The 19136-nt window shown below is 38.9% G+C and overlaps 1 protein-coding gene across 1 annotated transcript in view; it reads right to left on the reverse strand.

Moving 5' to 3' along the window:
* Positions 1–19136, reverse strand: part of BANK1 (B cell scaffold protein with ankyrin repeats 1) — a 421880-nt gene that overhangs the window by 285495 nt on the left and 117249 nt on the right. The window contains exons 4-5 of the mRNA XM_040329952.1: positions 10715–10856; positions 134–276 (exon numbers count right to left, since the gene is read on the reverse strand). Of these exons, the coding sequence (XP_040185886.1) occupies positions 134–276; positions 10715–10856 (285 nt within the window). The remainder of the gene's footprint in view (positions 1–133; positions 277–10714; positions 10857–19136) is intronic.

Raw genomic sequence — 19136 nt, forward strand, 5'->3', positions numbered from 1 at the left:
TTTTAGCCAGATCATTACATGCACATGCACGTACATGTTTACTATTTTATATTACATACGAAATATATAATATTGACATTGACAGCATTACACAATGAATTTGCGATCTATAAGTTGTAATACGCATATTTACCTGACAAATAAATGTTAATGGATCTACCACTTTGCAAAGTAGATATTTCAGGTCTTGAATTGCAGAGTAATACTCAATCTGTGCGCTTGCTGTGATGTTTTCTCCATTGTAAATATTCACAATGACTGGGCCAGGAGGAAGGTCTTAAAATCAAATAACGTGAAAAGAAGAATTTTAATAATAAAAATACAAAACATGCATACATACTTAAACTTAGATGCATAAAAACATGGGGCCTGATCCACAACGAGCGAGTCCCATTTAAATTAGGCGCGCTCCCGCGCCGGACGTACTGCGCATGCTCCTGACGTCATTTTCCCGACGTGCTTTGCACGGTTTTACGTTGCGCCGGGTTTTGAGAATCGCGACGGGCGTAAAAAAAAAACGAGTTGCGGTGGGAATTATTATTTTTTTTTTTTTTTAAATGACAGCGACGCGGGATAGAAGGGTCTACTTTTACAAGGTGTAAACAGTTTAAGCCTTGTAAAAGCAGCCCTAATTTTGCGACGGCAAACTAATACTTACGGAGAAAAAACGAAGCGTAAAAGCTTCGTGGATCTCTGTAAGTGCTAATTTGCATACCCGATGCTGGATTTAGACGAGAAGTGCCCCCAGCGGCGGCTGCGGTACTGCATCCTAAGATCCGACAGTGTAAGTCCCTTACACATGTCGGATCTTCTGCCTATCTATGTGAAACTGATTCTGTAGATCAGTTCCATAGATAGAAACAGGGATACGACGGCGTATCAGTAGATACGCCGGCGTATACCTTTTGTGGATAAGGCCCAAGGTTCACAGAGCTTAGTAAAAAAAGTAAAAAAAGGTATGTCTACTTCAATCAACAATCATGTGCAAGCAAACATCCTACTTTTTTTTATTTCACTTGCACGTTGTTACGTACAATTTACCATATTTACTGTATTGTATGTATATTTACTATGAACCTTTTAACTATATAGTAACAGATTAAAATATATGCACTGTGCTGTTAAAACACAACTGACTGTGTAGAAATCAAACAGATTTAGGTATTAATGTACATAAAGGTAATCTGATCCAACAAAGTGTAAGCTTAATAAACTGTCTTTGAGGTTGGAGTATGCAAATAAATCAAGGTATTTATAGACTGAATTCATGTTTCACTACTCTTTGTCTTTACTGTGTTCTTCCAATAACCTTTCGCCCCCCTACCCTCCGCTGGCAACTCAGTGCACAGAAAGTACTCTTTGAGTATCTAAAAAGCCCTCTTTAACCATGCCGCTCAATGAAACTTTTCACGTTTAACCTTTTACCCCAAATGTATGTGCATAAAACCAACCTTCTTCTAAATTAATAAAAGGTGCCATGCGCTATAAAATTTAGCATTTTCCCCTGAAAATGACCATTTTCACTCCAACATTGCTATTCACCAAAGCTAGCCAACCCCTCTAAACTTCAAGACAAGCCTTCACACTCATTTTTTTAGCTAAACATATGATCCGGCCTAGGATAATCACATCGGTAACTAATTTGCCTAAACTTACTCCATCATTGTCTGTCAAAGTACACACTGGGCTTGACTTAGTAAAGATGCAAAGATTTTGACTCCTCCCCTTTTCCCTATAAACCTGGCTAATTCTTCAGAGTGAAGACATGTTTCTGGGTTAAGAGGGATGCAGATTCCTCTTCCTGGAGGTATAGGTCCCCTTTCACAAATGTATACAGCTATTGTCAGGTGCATCTCTAATCCACTAAGGTTTATGAGCTGACCCTAATCTTGGAAAAGCAATATGTAGCTCCTCTGTCCTTTAAAGCTAAGGTCCGCCCACCGCTTCAAAAATTAAAAGACAGCAGCTGCACATACTGCAGCTGCTGACTTTTAATAATAGGGCTCTTACCTGTCCTGAATTACTGCACATGCGTGAGGCTCCGCTTCTCTGTCCTATTGGCCCGGCGGCGGGGGAAGGAGGAGGGAGCCGAGCGGTGACGTCAAGGGCCGCGCCGCAGGCTCCCGGAAGTGGGGACAGGATACCTGTGAAAAACAGGTATGCTCTCCCCTCCACCCCCCCCCCCGAAATATGCCAAATGTGGCACCGGAGGGGGGGAGGAATTAGATGAGTGGAAGTTCTAGTTTTGGGTGGAACTCCTTTTTAATGTTCAACGAGCCTGAGATGTGCCTTGTTAATGTAACATTAAAAGTTTTGAACAAGTTCTGGGGTTACCCCACACTGATAGTACAATCTATACTGAGTGTGAAGATTTATATTTAGAAGGACGCCCTTTTATATGTTCCTTTATGTTTAGAAATGTTTGGTATACATTCAGTATGTATTTTACATTGCGGGAGATGCGCATTCTTTGTCATAACTTTTTTATTCTTTCTAGTAAAATACTTCAATAAAAACATTGAAAAAGTAGCTGCCTTCACTTTCATCATCCAACCACGTGCAAAGAAGCTTAAAAAAACATTCAGATTGCTAAGTGAACATTCTTTAGTCCTTTAGTAAATAAATCCCACTATCATTATATGTATAACTCACTTGTTCTACCTGTTCTTTTTACAAGTTCTGTAGATCAGCCTTTCTCAATTTCTTTACATTTGAGGAACCCATGATTTTTTTTTTAAGGGAACCCCTGAAACCATTTTCTGATCTACAGCTCATAGACCACTAGCGTAATAAGTGAGTTTTAGATATAATAATAAAAAAAGGAAAAACAATAAACTTGACCCAGCGGAAACAACACAATGCACTCAGTGGCAAATTCATGTATTTTAACAACAGTGTCACTGAATCCCAGGTTGGAAGCCCTACTTGTCACATAGTTTGAATGTTCATCATTGTTTTCTCTCACATTTTAGCCCCCACCCCTCACAGATTTACATATACACATATACCTTACCCCCCAAAGTTCTCTTCTCCTCATTTGTTTTCTTCTCTCATTCATTGAATCCACCCAAATCATCAATTTGTTCTATCATACCAAATACTTTATTTTTATCCTCATCACTGCCAACTCTGCTTTGTTGACAAAATAAAATTGTTCCCAGCAGAGAGCTGTCATTACAAATACCCTCATTCTGTCCTGCACCATCTTCCTTATTGCTGCATTTTCCTTCTTTTCTACTGTGCAGTCAGATTGCTCCCATGTGCAAGATGAACCCCTAAAAGAACAACCTCTTCACCCCATCCTTTTCATTTTTCTTCACAGTTCCAAATTCACACCCTACTCCTCCTCCCTCACCCTGGGCCTCCCTCCACTCTTAACAATTTCCCTCTCTGACACACTGCAGAAAGGATAATAAAGTCACCAAGTTCAGAAAGAAAAATCTGCTGCAACAGAGTCGCATTAATCATGTAGTTGTGTATATTTGAGGTTGAGCTTTTGAGCTTTGTCAACAATAATAAAGCATAATCATATAAATGTGACATATTCATGTGCAAAATGTTAATGTATACCCAAAATAACAAAATATGTATAACATTTTAATTTTCTGCGATAAATATTTTTTAAACACTATCAATTCCTTTTAAGAATCTATACATAAACAGATGGTTAAAATATTTACAGCAGATTCTGAGATTTGATAAAAACCAAGTCGTTTCCTTCGTTCCTCCCAAGACCTCTTACTCTCTAGTTCCCTTGTCACCTCCTCCTATGCTTGCCCCCTGGACGTCTCCAGAGCCCCTTCCATCTTTTGGAATTCCCTACCCCAATCTGTCCGACTATCTTCTACACTATCCACTTTTAGGCGATCCCTGAAAACATTTACAGTATTTTTAGTGAAGCTATCCTGCCTCCACCTAACAATTATACTTTTATTTTCTCCTTCAGCCCATCCACCACAGATATTACCTTTTGTATCACTTGACCCTCCTTTTTATATTGTAAGCTCTAACGAGCAGGGCCCTCTGATTCCTCAGGTATTGAATTGTATTGTAATTTCTGGTTCACACTACAGCGACTTGGGATCCGACTTGTCAGACCTCAAGTTGCCCCAAGTCGCTGGACATAAGAAATTCCTTTGAAGTGAATGAGAGCTGTCTTAATGTACACTACTAAAGTTGTTCTGACTTCAGAAAAGGTTCCTGTACTACTTCAAGGTGACTTCTAGGCAACGTGTACCCATAGATTTCAATGGAAGTTGCCTCCAAAGTTGGATCTCCATCTGAACTGAAACAACTTTACAGGAAAATAAAATAGTTTACCCAGGCAACCCCCCCCCCCCCCCCCAGGCAACTTTAAGTCACGTTGTAAGTTGCTCAAAGTCACGCTGAAGTCGCCTCCAAATCGCCTTGCAAAGTCGCGTTGTAAGTCGGGTTGCCCCTGTGTAAACCATACTGTCTGCCCTCACGTTGTAAAGTGCTGCGCAAACTGTTGGCGCTATATAAATCCTGTATAATAATAATATTTTGATAATATATTTTCCTTTAACTGAAATACAATTGGTCAAAACCTGGTCTTTTTTAAATGTACATAAAAACTGAAATATAACGTTCTCCGCCATCAGACATGTGAAAAATATTTTTTATATTGTCACTATACTCAGGGCTTAAAATTTCAAGTCCTGAGCTACTAGCCAGGCCTCAAAAGTTACTCGCCACTAGTTGCCCCACCTAATTCATACACTGCCCTGCGCCTAATTGCACCCGTAAACACGCCCTCGTAGATTATCTCATGAAATGACACTGTTAAATGTTTTATGCAGAATCAAGTTACAAAATTAAATATTACCAAGAACAATTTTAACAAAATGGGACAGGGCACTGGGGGCAGACCAGAGGGACAGGGCACTGGGGTCAGACCAGAGGGACAGGGCACTGGGGTCAGACCAGAGGGACAGGGCACTAGAACTGGGTCTCTTCCCCATTCTCTTGCTGTCTCCTCTGCAACTCCCATCCATCCTCTCTCTCTCCCATTCATCTCATCATCAGGAGCCTGTGTGTGCGGCTCCACGCTTGCATGTCCCCACTTCCCCTTTTATTCAGGCTGGCAGAGAGGAGAGGAGCTGCAGCACAGCGGGAGGGAGTACAATCCAGCGCTGAGATCCACACAACTGCACAGCCATTGACACCATAGCACAGCGCACACTGACAGCGCACAGCACACATTGAGACCAGTCTGTTCACAGTGCTCAGGCTAAACTGTTGGACACTTACATAGAGCACAAGGAGAAGAAAACTGTACAAACTGGAAGGCTGCCGCTGTCATGTCAGAGCAACTTTCAGTGAGCGCTGCACCGGAGTGGTAATTTTCGCAATCCTCCACCTCACTCATTACTTTCTGCTCTCCAGCTACATTGGTCGGGGGAGGGGGGGCAGGCTCAGAGAGGTCATACTGTTAGGTCCCATGGCTTAATGAGAATTGTAAGGAGAGCACCTGTGTACTGCTCTGCCTCTGCGTGGCTCACCAGACTACTTTTCCCGAGCATGCACCTTTCCTCTTCGGCCGCCAATCTCATCGGGACTCTAAGTGTAGGCACAGATTGAAGGGACATTGGTCATGCAGCCCTGTCATCACTCGCCCCCAGCTTAAATCCACTCGACAAATGCTAGTAGGCGAGTGGAAATTTTGAGGGCTGACTATACTGATTACTGATATAATTGTTATTCATCTCATAATACCTGAGCTAGCTGCTAAACAAAGTAAATAATGATATTGTCAATAAACTTCTCTTCAACAAACTATCCAAAGTGCAGCATAAGCAAATTTGTTCTACCTAAAAGTATAAATATGGAAAAAAAGATCTAAAAATGATGAACTGTGAGCAATAAATTCAGATTAATTGACATGTTTTCTGAATTATTTACACATTGTTTTCCTAGAGATGAAAAAACCTTCCGCTGCACTGAAAAATATAGCATACCTAAGCTGATTTCAGCGGGAGTATGTCATTTCAACCTGCTATAGCAGATTATTGTAAGTGATACTTATAATTTGAACTATTTCATAGTTAAAGAAAAACTATTTTTTTAAGTTTTTTTAAGTTACTATTTTAAACTACTTTATTTGGTTTACTATTTATATCAAATGTTTTTATTTGCAAATCAAATTTTTCATACAGCATACACCAATGATGCTGGTCTTGCAAAATAGTATGGGTTTTAGATAAAAAAAAAGCTGCAGCAATAATCCTTTCTATTTAGAGTACATTTCTCTGATAGAAACTCTAGACAGAGCCATACAGAGTAAGGAGGTTGTGAAGAAAAGTAACTTCAATGACTGTGTGTGTAAGCTGAGCTTCAGCTACTGAGCTTTGTAAACTGTGTAAAGCATATTTCAGCAAAGCAGTGAAGATTAAGTCACATGGTAAACATATGAAAATGATTTTAGAGCTTTATCTGTTGGCTGAAAATCATAACCATGAAAACTTCATGCAGTTACATAGGGGTTGATTTACTATAACTGGAGAATGCAAAATCTGCAGCTGTGCATGGTAGCCAATCAGCCTCTAACTTTAGCTTGTTCAATTAAGCTTTGACAAAAAACCTGGAAACTGGTTTCTATGCAGAGCTGCACCAGATTTTGCACTCTCCAGTTTTGGCAAATCAAGCCCATAGCTGCATAATCACATAGAGAAAAACACAAGTCATCCCAGTTCAACCAACAAAGAAAAGAAAATCATGTTTATTCCAGAAAAAAAAAAGTTTGTTTTTTCTCTGTCCCACGTAAAGAGAATATATTCAAAAACACAATGCAGATTATCTCTCCTGCTTCTACAGGCTAGTCAATGAATATATATATATATACATATATATATATATATATATATATATATATATATATATATATATATATATATATATATATATATATATATATATATATATATATATATATTTTGTCAGCTATTTTTTAATTAGAAAAAAAAAAACAGATTTTTAATTTTGTTTGTTTTTTTGTTTTTGTTTTTTTTGTTTTTGTACAGAGTTAAACAAAGGTGAAGCAAATATGTTTATTTAATGCTGTAACAATATGTTATGCATGCATTTATTTTAAGGTGTATGTCCGGGCACTACCTACATTTACCCCCAAACTTCCTTCTCTACAGCATGCTGTAGCATGAATATTTTCTTTTATCTTGTTCCTGTAACAAGAAACAGTGTTTATTACTCCCTGTGACATCATTACTAGGTGTGATAAGCTCTTGCAGGAGCACCTGCCAATTGGTCAATTACTACTGATTTAAGCATTAGACCAGAACTACACCTCCCAAGATCCCTTACCCTAAACACGTTGTGTGGGCAGGTACTTGGGAGTTAAGGTAATAGCAATGTTTTTATGGGATAAAAATAAATATATGAATGTGGAGTGGGGCAGAGATTAGATAGAGATAGGTGGAGTTCTGTAGTTCAGAAGGCAGGGCTTACAACGCTAGGTTGATTGTAGCAGAATGTGTAATTAGACAGAAAGTAACTGTCATTTACTGATTATTAAACAGGTGCAATGGTAGGAGCAATAATGCAAAACATGTTCACAATGGCTAAAAAACGATGCATACATTGCAGAGAAATGAATGCTGCATAGCAATGTCTCTGTGGCTCATTCGATGGAACATAAGGCTGTATAGCATAGTATCTATAAAACACTATCACAATATAGACTCAGACTGAGACTTACTACTTAAGGAGGGATCTAAAAACCTATCTGTGGGCAGAGGCAGATTGATAGGAAGAGTGAGGTTAGGGTCATTCTGGCGGGAAGCACTGCTAGATCTGTTGGGAATTGTGTGTTGTCTCTCTTTTGGTCTTATGTGATTTCTATGGTTTTTGTACTGTATTGGTTTTATGGTGTTATATTGTTGTTTTATTATTTGATTTTAATGGTGGTACATATTTTATATTGTTACTATGTTAATTTATGCCTGTAACACTCGGTCCTGTTGTGAATTGTTAAGGTCTGGAAGCGTTTCGATACCTTCGGGTGATTCTACGCTATACAAGCAATAAGCAATAAACAATAAACAATAAGTAAAACAGTACAGAACACTGTTGCTTGTGATTCTTCTGGTAACACGAGTGAACACAGGTGAACAGCTGGAGGGATTCATTGCCCAAGGACAAAGGACCATCCACTGGAGCAAGAGTACTCTGGTAGCAATATGGAGAGGGGCTACCCACAGTAGCTAGGTGTTTTAAAGAAACTGTGTGCTATTAGATTGTAAGCTCTTCTGAGCAGGGCCCTCTTAATCCTCTTGTATTTTATTGTATTATAACTGTATTGTTTCCCTTTTATATTGTAAAGCGCTGCGTAAACTGTTGCCGCTATATACATCCTGTAAAAATAATAATAATAACATTAGGCTTTGACCTGGCTGCCCACAATCTAGTTTTGACAATGAAGAACTATATATCTGGTCGTAGGTAACTGGCCCTGCATCATCAGGTGTGGCCTACTGATACAGGGAAGCTGAGGAACTTATCTTCTGTAGGCATATCTAGGAACTCAGGAAAATGTGTAATATGGAGTTAAAGGGGCCTGCACCTGCACGTTGAGCAAAAAGATACTCCACTGCAAAATTACAGTGCAGCAAAGGCACTGAGTTGTCAGCCTAAAAGGGAGTTAGAAACTTGTTTTTGGCAGATCAGGCATTTTTCTGTACTAGCATTTTTATTTATTTTTTGCTTTGACATACACTTTCACAATAGACTTAAACAATAATTTCAGGTCAAATGCTTGAGCCCCAAAGATAAATATTTTTGGTGATTTTATTATTTTTTTAACATTTTAACAAAAATTCTAGTTTCGACAGAATTAGCCCTTAATATACCTGTTATTTTTATTTCTTATTTAGTTTTATATATATATATATATATATATATATATATATATATATATAAGGTATATATATATACCGTATATATATATATATATATATATATATATATATATATATATATAAGGTATATATATATATACTGTATATATATATATATATATATATACCGTATATATATATATATATATATACACACGGTATATATATATATATAGGTATATATATATAATTGCACATTTAATGTTCATCTAAATGTATGCCCCTCTGTGCAGACTAAAAAGAAAATGGTGTGTAGCGCTACGGTCAAATAAACAAACAACAATGAAAATTGTGGTTCTACATAAGAAGTGGAATACTGTAAAAAAATCCATTGAAGGAATTCCTTGTGCAACAAATGAATAGAGTCCAATATGTGCAATTATATAACATTGAGTCCATATAATCAAAAAACACCGCGTGCAGAGATGGAGGGAATCTTGATTATACTCCAATAAAAAGCAATCCAAAAGTGAGTGATCACCGCCACCAATAGTAATGAATGGAGGCTTACCAGAGATGGTGGACTTGAAGTCAAAGACAAGTCAAAACAGGCTCAAAGTACCAGACAGGGTACACGATATCAAGGGAAATACCATCCAAAGTTGCTGCTAGAAGCCTGATGTTAACATTTCATGCATATCCATATATCAGAAAACCTTAGGTCTTTCAAACTCCACGATGAACCGGATGGTTAGAAGAGGCAAGAGAAGAAAAAAGGCCACATGTGCAGACTAGAACATATAGATTATGTTTCCCTAGATATCTGTGCCTAATTATACCTACTCATAATATGTGATTATAAATTAAAATCAAATGATATTGCTTGTGGCAGCGCCTTATTTACAATCCCCTATTGGAACCAAGTCCATCAGTTGTGAGCCTACAGAGATACAGTTGATGAGTATGCTTTGCACAAGCTAGACCATCTTGTGACTGAGGCCGGGGTCACACTTGTCCGATAAAAGCTCATTGGGAGCTCATGTCGCATGACGTGTGAAAATCAATGTTTCCCTATGAGAGCCGTCTTAACTGGTCCGACACAAGCTGATCAGACTTTTAAAATGCTCCCTGTACTACTTTGGTCCGACTTTGATCCTACTTCAGCCCATTCAATATCATTGAAGTCGGACCAAAGTAGGAGCCTTGTCCTTACCATCCGACTTTTGACATCCGACATGGTGACTACAGCAGCAGTAAAAGGAATTTATCTCACATTGGGATTGTTTTGATTGGTCAAAAGACAAGTCAGACTATCACAAAGTTGGATCAAAGTAGTATCCTGTTCATGAAAGTTGGATGAATGTAGGACCAATGTCAGACTGATGTAGGGCTGATGTTGCAGAGCAAAGTAGGATGAAAGTCGTATGACTGTCATGTCGTACTAGTGTGAACGTGGCCTAAGGCTGGGTTCACACTATACTACACAACAGTCATACAACTTTCATCCTACTTTGCTCTGCTCCCAATGTTGGAGCGTTTGTCGTACCAGTGTGAACCCAGCCTGAAGCTACCTTCCAGTTCTGCTGCTTGATTTATCCAAATATATGTCTTTTTACATGAAAGCTCACACTGATATTACATTATTATTTTCAGCCTAGCTATTACATATAGATAAAAATGAGTCAAGCTGAATCTTTTAAAATGTAAAATGAAATGGGCTTATAAGTGTAAATTGATGTCAGCACTGTAATGCATTCTGTTTGTTATAAGTAATATATGTACAGTATATTCCAGGAAAACATTTGGTCATACAGTAAAGATTGAATGAAGTTGCCCTTTCTTACCCAGAGCCTTTAAACAAAGTATCTTTTCATTCCACTGCAGTGGTGTTCTCCTAATAAACTGATTTTCTGTACAGAATTCAACTTCAATATTTGAATTTTTGGGCATTTCATCTTGTAAAATAATAAATAATTCACCTGGATTCTAAAACGAAATATAAGAATAAATTAATATAATACGCATCAAAGGAAAACACAGAAAGTGTCAGTTGGCCTATTAAAACACGCTGTATATAAAATACACCTTTTGTGGTATTAAGTCTCTTGCAGTTGCACACAGGTGACAAAATACAGCATTTTTAGGCATTCAGCATTTTTTTTTAACACAAGTGTATTGTTTTTTTGTTATGGGCCATTGCACATAGCTGCTTAAAGATCTGTAAGGCTTGGTCCACATATATGTGAATCAGATGGGTTTTTAACCCATCCAATTCACATAACATGTGAATCGTACTGGCTTTCAATGGATCCAGTTTACACGTGTTCGGGCGGCCGCGGTCCATTTCTGAAAAAGGGTTCTGTGTGATTTTGGGTCCAGTTTACGTGTAAATTCAAGTAAAAATTTGCACCAGAATCGCCCCTGAACCAGTGAACAAAACTGAACCGGCCTCCAGCCGAACGTGTGTGAACCCAGCCTAATGCAGCATTGTGTACAGATCTGATCTACAAGGTTTCTAAAAACAAAGATGAAGTGTAAAGCCTCGTACACATGACCGAGGAACTCGACGGGTGAAACACATCGTTTTCCTCGTCGAGTACCTTGTTAGGCTGTCGAGGAACTCGACAAGGCAAGTTTCTCCATTCCCGTCGAGGAAAAAGAAGACATGCTCTCTTTTTGGCTCGACGGGATCCTCGACAGTTTCCTCGTCGAAAAATTTATACACGACCGGTTTCCTCTGCAAAAAAAAAATCCCAGCAAATTTCTTGCTGGTTTTTGCCGAGAAACTCGGTCATGTGTACGAGGCCTTTGTATCTACAGGTATCTGCAATTATCAAAGTTATTCTTTAAAGTAGAACTATAGGCAAAACTTTTTTTTTTTTCATTTTGGATAGGAAAGAGGGTTATAACCCCTGTCAGATTTTTTTCTCCATCTGTGTCCCATTGCAGAGATTTAACTTCACCTCCTGTCCCATAGCCAACGGAAGTGAGGGGAAATCCCAGCAAATTAAATTAATTCCTTGGGTATCCCCAGCTCACCAGAACTAGTGTCCCTATTGGAAGATTCCCCCTCTATTACTTTTCTGGGGACAACCCAAAATTTGGGGTTTTCTTTTACTTTCACTTTCAATCATAATGATAAACAGGACAAATAGGGAGGTTGCGTCTCCTTAACGGGGTTACAGACAGCAATAAAAACTGACAGGTGTTCTAATCCTTCTGCACTCTATCCAAAATAAAATAAAACATTTTCTCTTTACTTATATTTTAAGTCAGTCAATGTGTATATACTGTATTGTATTCATTAGTTTTTAGACCCAGGCTGTACATGAGACATAACTACTTGCCACATTGATGTTTTATTGAAAGCATATCCACCCCCAGGATTTTTTCCTTTATTTTCACTTGATAATTCTGCACATTTTCTGTCCCTTGGTGTCTACGCTAATTTCTTTATTGTATCTAAGCAGGAAGCCATGACTGTCATACAGGCTGTACTGCAAACAAGCTGCAATATGTTATATTTTTTGTCTTTTAGGTTTATAAACTTTAAATCCAGAAGAAAAAAAACATAAGTTGATGTTGGTAATATTCACTATAACCATTGGCCTGACTCTAAAGCTTAAAGTGATTGTAAAGGCAGAAGGTTTTTATCTTAATGTATGCTATGCCTTCTTTGTGCAGCCCCCCTAATACTTAACTGAGACCCCTCTCTATTCATCGATGTCCATGAGTGTATCAGCCCTCCGAGACTCTCCCTCCTGATTGGCTCGGGTGCCCCCATAGCAAGTTACAGTGTGGGGGCACTCAACATGAAGGAGGGGCCAAGAGCTCCAGCCAGGAACCCAAGAAAAGGAGGATTCAGACTGCCCTGTACACAATTATTACACAGAGCAGGTAAGTGTAACATGTTTGTAATTTTAATATAAAAAAAAAACAAGACTTTAAATCACTTTAATCCTACAGTCACTTGAGTCCTAAAACAAAAACCAACATCTAAAGATAACATGTAATACATAAAGTACACTTGTCAGTTCCATCTAAACTGACCCCATTACCAAAAAGTAGGCACTTAGGGCCAGATTCACAGAAGAGATACGACGGCGTATCTCCTGATACGGCATCGTATCTCTGTGACCCGCCCGTCCTAACTATGCGACTGATTCATAGAATCAGTTACGCATAGATAGCCATAAGATCCGACAGGTGTAATTGACTTACACCGTCGTATCTTAGGATGCAATTCTAGGCCGGCCGCTAGGTGGCGATTCTATAGCGGTCGGCGTAGAATATTCAAATGACTAGTTACGGTGATCCACGAAGATCCGCGCGTTCGTCGCAATCCCGTACGTCGTCGCTAGTCGTTTTTACCCGTCGCAAAGTTACACCTGCTTTAACATGGCTTATCTTTAGATCAGCCATGCTAAAGTATGGCCGTCGTTCCCGCGTCAAATTATTTTTTTTTTTTTGCGTAAGACGTCCGGGAATACGAAACGCCGTAACGCACATCGCATTTAAAATAAACGTTGGGGTGCCGTAATTTCGCGCAATGCACGTCGGAAAATTTCCTAACGGAGCATGCGCAGAACGTTCGGCGCGGGAACGCGCCTAATTTAAATGGTGCCCGCCCCATTTGAATTAGGCGGGCTTGCGCTGAGCGGAATTACGTTACACCGCCGCAAGTTTACAGATAAGAGCTTTGTGAATCAGGCACTTACGCTGTAAACCTGTGGCGGTATAACGTAAATGGGATACGTTACACCGCCGCAGAGTAACGTATTTCTCTCTGAATCTGGCCCTTAGTTGTTCCTAGCACATGCTGTGTAGGTCTTTTAAATGTGCTTAATGCTGTTATAAGTACATTTGACTCTTTCTTTCAACATTGAGGAATGTTCCTCCTACCCACACCCTGAACCTTTCAATCGGACCATCAATTAGATGAACTGACTTACTGGTCATTAGGAAGTACAGAATGGGGTGAGCCAGAACTCTCAAAACATCTAGGAAGTAATGAAAGTTGTATATTACAGAGATCCAATAGTCAGAGCTCCCAGTGTATTTAGGAAACTGTCAAAGGTAGGTTCAGAGACTGCTAGATGTCTACTTTTGCAATGCCAGTTTAGATTTGTGTTCAAAATTGGCCAGTTTACTTTAACCCCCTCCCCCAATCTCAGCTCTTAACTCTAACATGAACCCTTAACATGACAGTTACAATTAACCCTTACCATTATCACCTTAACACCAAACATAATCTTAAAGTGGTTGTAAACTTCAGACATGAAATATGAACAAAGCATATCCCTCTATAGTGTGAACTGGCCTCAGTTACGAGCATTGAGTGTTATTTCTTTCTGCTGCTTCATTCCTCTGCTATCAGCATTAAATAACTTCTGACAGGTTTTCCTGACAACAAGAGAAAATGGTATCGGGGAGGGACCTCCAGCTGATTGACAAACTCAGCTATATTTCTATGTGCTGTGTGAAGGGGGGTGTCCCTTCACTCCAATCAGCTCTTTGACCTCTCCTCATTGAGCTTTGCAGAGTGTAACTTTAGATCTCCACCCTGTTTTTCAGAACTCTCAGACAAGCTTATAAAGTCAGTACTTTGAATAGATGTAGAGAAGAGAAGACACTAGATAAACAGGTACAACTTCTGTAGGAAGATTTGTTCCAGCTCTAATTTAAACTGTTTTCAAAGGACTTTTTTTTTTACTTCTGCCTGTATATCTGTTCGAGAGTTTTTCCCTCATTTCATGTTTTTGGGGAAGAACAGGAAGTGAGGAATCTTTCCAATGGATTTCAAATTTCAAAATGAACTCTTAATTGATTTGGAAAACTTTTAATAAGTAAACAAGACTTAAAATGTTAAGGATCCAGAGCAATATCTTTGAGTGTTAGTTTAGTAAGCAGGTACTTAAAGTGTTACTAAACTCACAACAGTAAAATCAGTCTGTACCTAAAGGCTAATCCTCTGCATTGTATAAAAAGGCTGTTTGATTCTGTCTCCTCCAATCCTCACCTTCTTCAAGTGTCCTGAAATTATCTATGTATAGTATAGAGGGTAGGGAACAAGCTGCACATGCTCGGTTTGGTGTGTATTGCTAGAGAGTTGTTTTTTCTTGGGAGAGTGCATGTGATCAGCACAGAGCCAACCAGCACTGTCCAGACAGAGGGTCAGGGGTCCTGCATCCTCAGCTAGAGCAGTATGAAAACCCCTCCTACAAGCTTTAACCAGGCACTGATAGAGGTTACAAGAGTGCTATATACTGCTAATGTGAAAAGCTATTTAGCAGTTTATATTTACTAAAAATAAGGTTGTCTAGATACCGATACTAGTATCGTTATCGGCATCAATACCGAGCATTTGCCCGAGTAATTGTACTCAGGCAAATGCTCCCAATGCTTCACCCGATACCTGGACAGTCAGCAGTGATCAGTGTGTGGGGGAGTTACAAGCTTCTCCCCCCGAGTCTTTCAGCTGCTTTAGTGAAATCTATGCAGCAGTGATCGGTCCTTTTATCTCCTCTACACACGATCACTGCTAACTGTCCCTGCATCCTCCTCCAGCCCCCCTCTGTGTCCCCCTCCATACCCCCTCCGTTCTGCTTTCCCCCTCCCTTCTTCCTCTGTGCCCCCCTCCGTTCTGCTGCTTTCCCCCTCCGTTCTGCTGCTGTCCTCCTCCAGTTTTCCTCTGTGTCCCCCTTTGTTCTGCTGTCCCTCTCCATGTCCTCCTCCTTCCTTTTCTGTACGAATAGAGTCAGTGATCACTGTCCATTCACAAACTGAAACATTGTAACCTCCTGAGATTACAATGTCTCAGTTTATGAATAGAGAGGAGCCGTTGTCTCCTCTCCATTCATTTTCAGTGCAGCTGAGGCTGCAGAGAAAGGCACTGGAGAATCTTTATCCTCAGTCCCTTTCTCTGTCTCAAGGGGGAAATATCAGGGGTCTGTTAATATAACCATACATGGAGATGCTAGGACATGTTTATGTACTCGGAGGGGAAGAGATTATTGGATGGAAACTCAGACGTGTGAGGTCATCAAATAAGGATGTTATTGAAGAGAAGTAGATCCCTGCACTAGGAGTAATAAGGAGATGAAATACTACCATCCTGTTTTTTATTTTTTTTGAGGGGGGAGGAGGGAGGGGAGGGGTGAAAAGGGTTGGAATGGGAAGGAAATAAATAGGGAGAAACAAAGAGAGGATACGATTTAATATCCCTCTAGTCCAAAGTACAAGGTAACGCCGAAAGAAGGATACAAATAATCTAAGTCAAGGGCATAGGCATAATCAATATAAAATGTAAGGAGATCTAAACGTACCAGGACAGAAGGAAAAGATGGGGGTGAAGAGTTTTTTATTTACTTATTTTCTTTTCTATTATATATAAAATGTTAGATGTGACAATATATTTGTTGACAATTGTTCCTCATGTTCCTCTATGTTTGATAAAATAAAGAAATTCAAAAGTGAAAAAAAAAGACCCCTGATATCTCACCAAAGTCCCCCAGCAGGGCTGATTAAAAAAAAGTATTGCAATAAATAATAAAAAAAAATTGTAAAAAATAATACAAATTAAAATAAAAAACACACAGACAAAATAGAAAGCATTGTAAAAAAATTGTAAAAAGAACACTGTCACGTGACATTAAAAAAAGTATTGGTAATCGGTATCGGTGAGTACTTGAAAAAAAGTATCGGTACTCGGTCTTAAAAAAGTGGTATTGGTTTGTTCTCAATTACCTTGACTGTACACAAATTAATCGCCAGGGTATGCCCAATTGGGGCTGTTTTTGTATTTTCTTATCTCCTTTGAAATATAATAAATACTTAAATTTAAAAAAAAAAAGTGGTATTGGGACAACCTTAAAGGGTCACTAAAGGAATTTTTTTTTTTAGCTAAATAACTTCCTTTAACTTACTGCAGTACTGGTTTCATGTCCTCATTGTTCGTTTTTGCTTTGAAGTAGCTGTAATTCTGCTGTGATCTCCACACTTCCTGGTTGCCTGTTTCCTTATAACCATAGTACTGGGAGATTTTCACGGTGGTCTAAGCTGTCATTACTGTGTGTCTAAAACTCCTCAGAACCAGATTCATTTTAAGAACAAAACACTGCACTGGATTTGTTTGTTTTTGTTCTGTGAGTCTTCCCGACTCACCTCTCACCCGGAACTTCATGTATGTACCTTTTAAAACCGAAAGTGAAACTAGAGGCACATTATATGATAGATTAAATTACATTTTTAATCATTTTTAAAAGGAATCAGTTAACTCGTATGTCTCTATACTCAATAAACAGTCATTTCAGCAAAAAAAATGTTTTCCTTTAGTGACCCTTTAACTAAAACTATTGCATTTCCATGTTCTGTGTACTGTGGGAGACCAGATATTAGCATAGTAGAGAGTAGTCAGCAAGGTGAATGTGCACTAAGCTTAGTAAATACTGTGAAGCTGTAATTCCCCTGAATACGGAATTATTTGCAAGGGAAATAAATATATATATATATTTTTACCTGCACATGATTTGTATGATTGAATTGAACATGGCATTACTTTAATTGTTTTTGTATAGAACAATAGAATAGCTTTCACTGCAGCAACATCTAAAGTAAATCTGATATACTGAGCTGTCATCGCTGACCTCTTTCTGAAAAGCTAGATACTGGTTGTTTTGTTGATCTTCTAGTTTCAGAACTTTCTAAATCATTGACCTGGAAAAAAAAACTGCAGATCATGAAAGTCCCAGAACTGTGACTTAATATATTAAAGTAAGGGGGAAAGAATGATAGCTGTCAACTAGAATTTTCAGAAGAGGAAATCAGCAAAGGCAGCTTCTGCTTTTCTCTCAGGAGAGGTTTTCTTTAAAGTGCCCACACACAGCATATCAAATAGCAGTTCTTTAAAGTTATATAATTGGGCTGTAGCTGACACAAGCATAGTGTAGTCCAGGGATGTCCAACCTGCAGTTTAAGGGCCACATGTGGCCTCTAATGGCTATGAATGCGGCCCAACACAAAATCGGAAAACTTACTTAAAAATATTGATTTTTTTGAGGGGGGATTTTTTGTAAAATTTCGTTTACTGGACTTCCCCAAAAAATATCCCACTCTTCACAATCATGCCTTATTCATGTCATCCATTTTTGACTACACCTATATTTGTGAGAAACTAATTTCAAAGGATGCAGCACACAAAGGGCAAAGTTAGAACCAAAATATCTGATGAGCACCTACTACATCCATCGAACCAGATGCCTTTGTTTATCAAAGATCTCACTAGTTTTATAAAAAAAAAAATAACAAAATATTACAACAAATTTAGTTTTATTACTCAGATAAGAAAATTATCTATATCCGTGATCGTTAACTTGTGATCTGCACAACTTTTTCTGAACAGCTGAACAGAAAACTGAATTGCAACTTGTTATCAACCTGCATGTTTGAAGCAGGTAGGCTTTACAATTATCCTCTATAATGGCATCCAGGTACATGTACACTGCTGCCAAAATCCAGGCTTGTATATATATATATATATATATATATATATATATATATATATATTTATGTAAGGAGACAAGGTGTGTTTCTAAGTTTTCTACATCTTATAATCTATGGAGTCAATGTTCATCATCAGTCGTGCTCTACTTGCCACCAGTACAGGATGAGGTTGGTATAACAGAACTCTTTAAGGGTTGAAAGGTATTCCCAGTATGGATGCCACTATCATTCTTGCATTTCAGACCACTGACCATGGCAAACCTTTCCATGAGAAGGTCTGGTGCACAGGTCTGGTGGTATGCACATGTACCTTCAGAATCCAAAGCAGTAAGATGAGTTCTCAAAAGCTCTTCATCACTAGTGGACTAAGACCCCCACCCAAACCCAAAAAAGCCTCTTCTGCCCCCATTCACCAGCTGAATGATACTCTTTAGGACCATCTTCTCACTAATTGAAGAAGACTGCCTCCTGGCTTGCTTTTGCAGTGCTGCTGCTGAGGACTTAAGGTAAGGTTTCTGGTATAGTTCCTTAGCCTCAGATTGCCTCACAGCACCCCTGTGTTTTCATAAATACCTGTACCTTTCACAGATGTCTCAGCTCTCTTAGCTTTTTGCTGAACGGGCCCACTTCCTGGCTTCTCAACAGGGAACACCCTGACTCCTGCATGGAGAAGTCCTGTCTCCTGAGTGGAGTACACCTGTCTCCTAGCTAGAGCCCTGAGCTATGCCCAGGTCTATGATTACAAGGGCTGTGCACTCCTGCACC

Source organism: Rana temporaria, chromosome 1 (genome assembly GCF_905171775.1).
Source record: "Rana temporaria chromosome 1, aRanTem1.1, whole genome shotgun sequence".
Taxonomy (NCBI): Eukaryota; Metazoa; Chordata; class Amphibia; order Anura; family Ranidae; genus Rana; species Rana temporaria.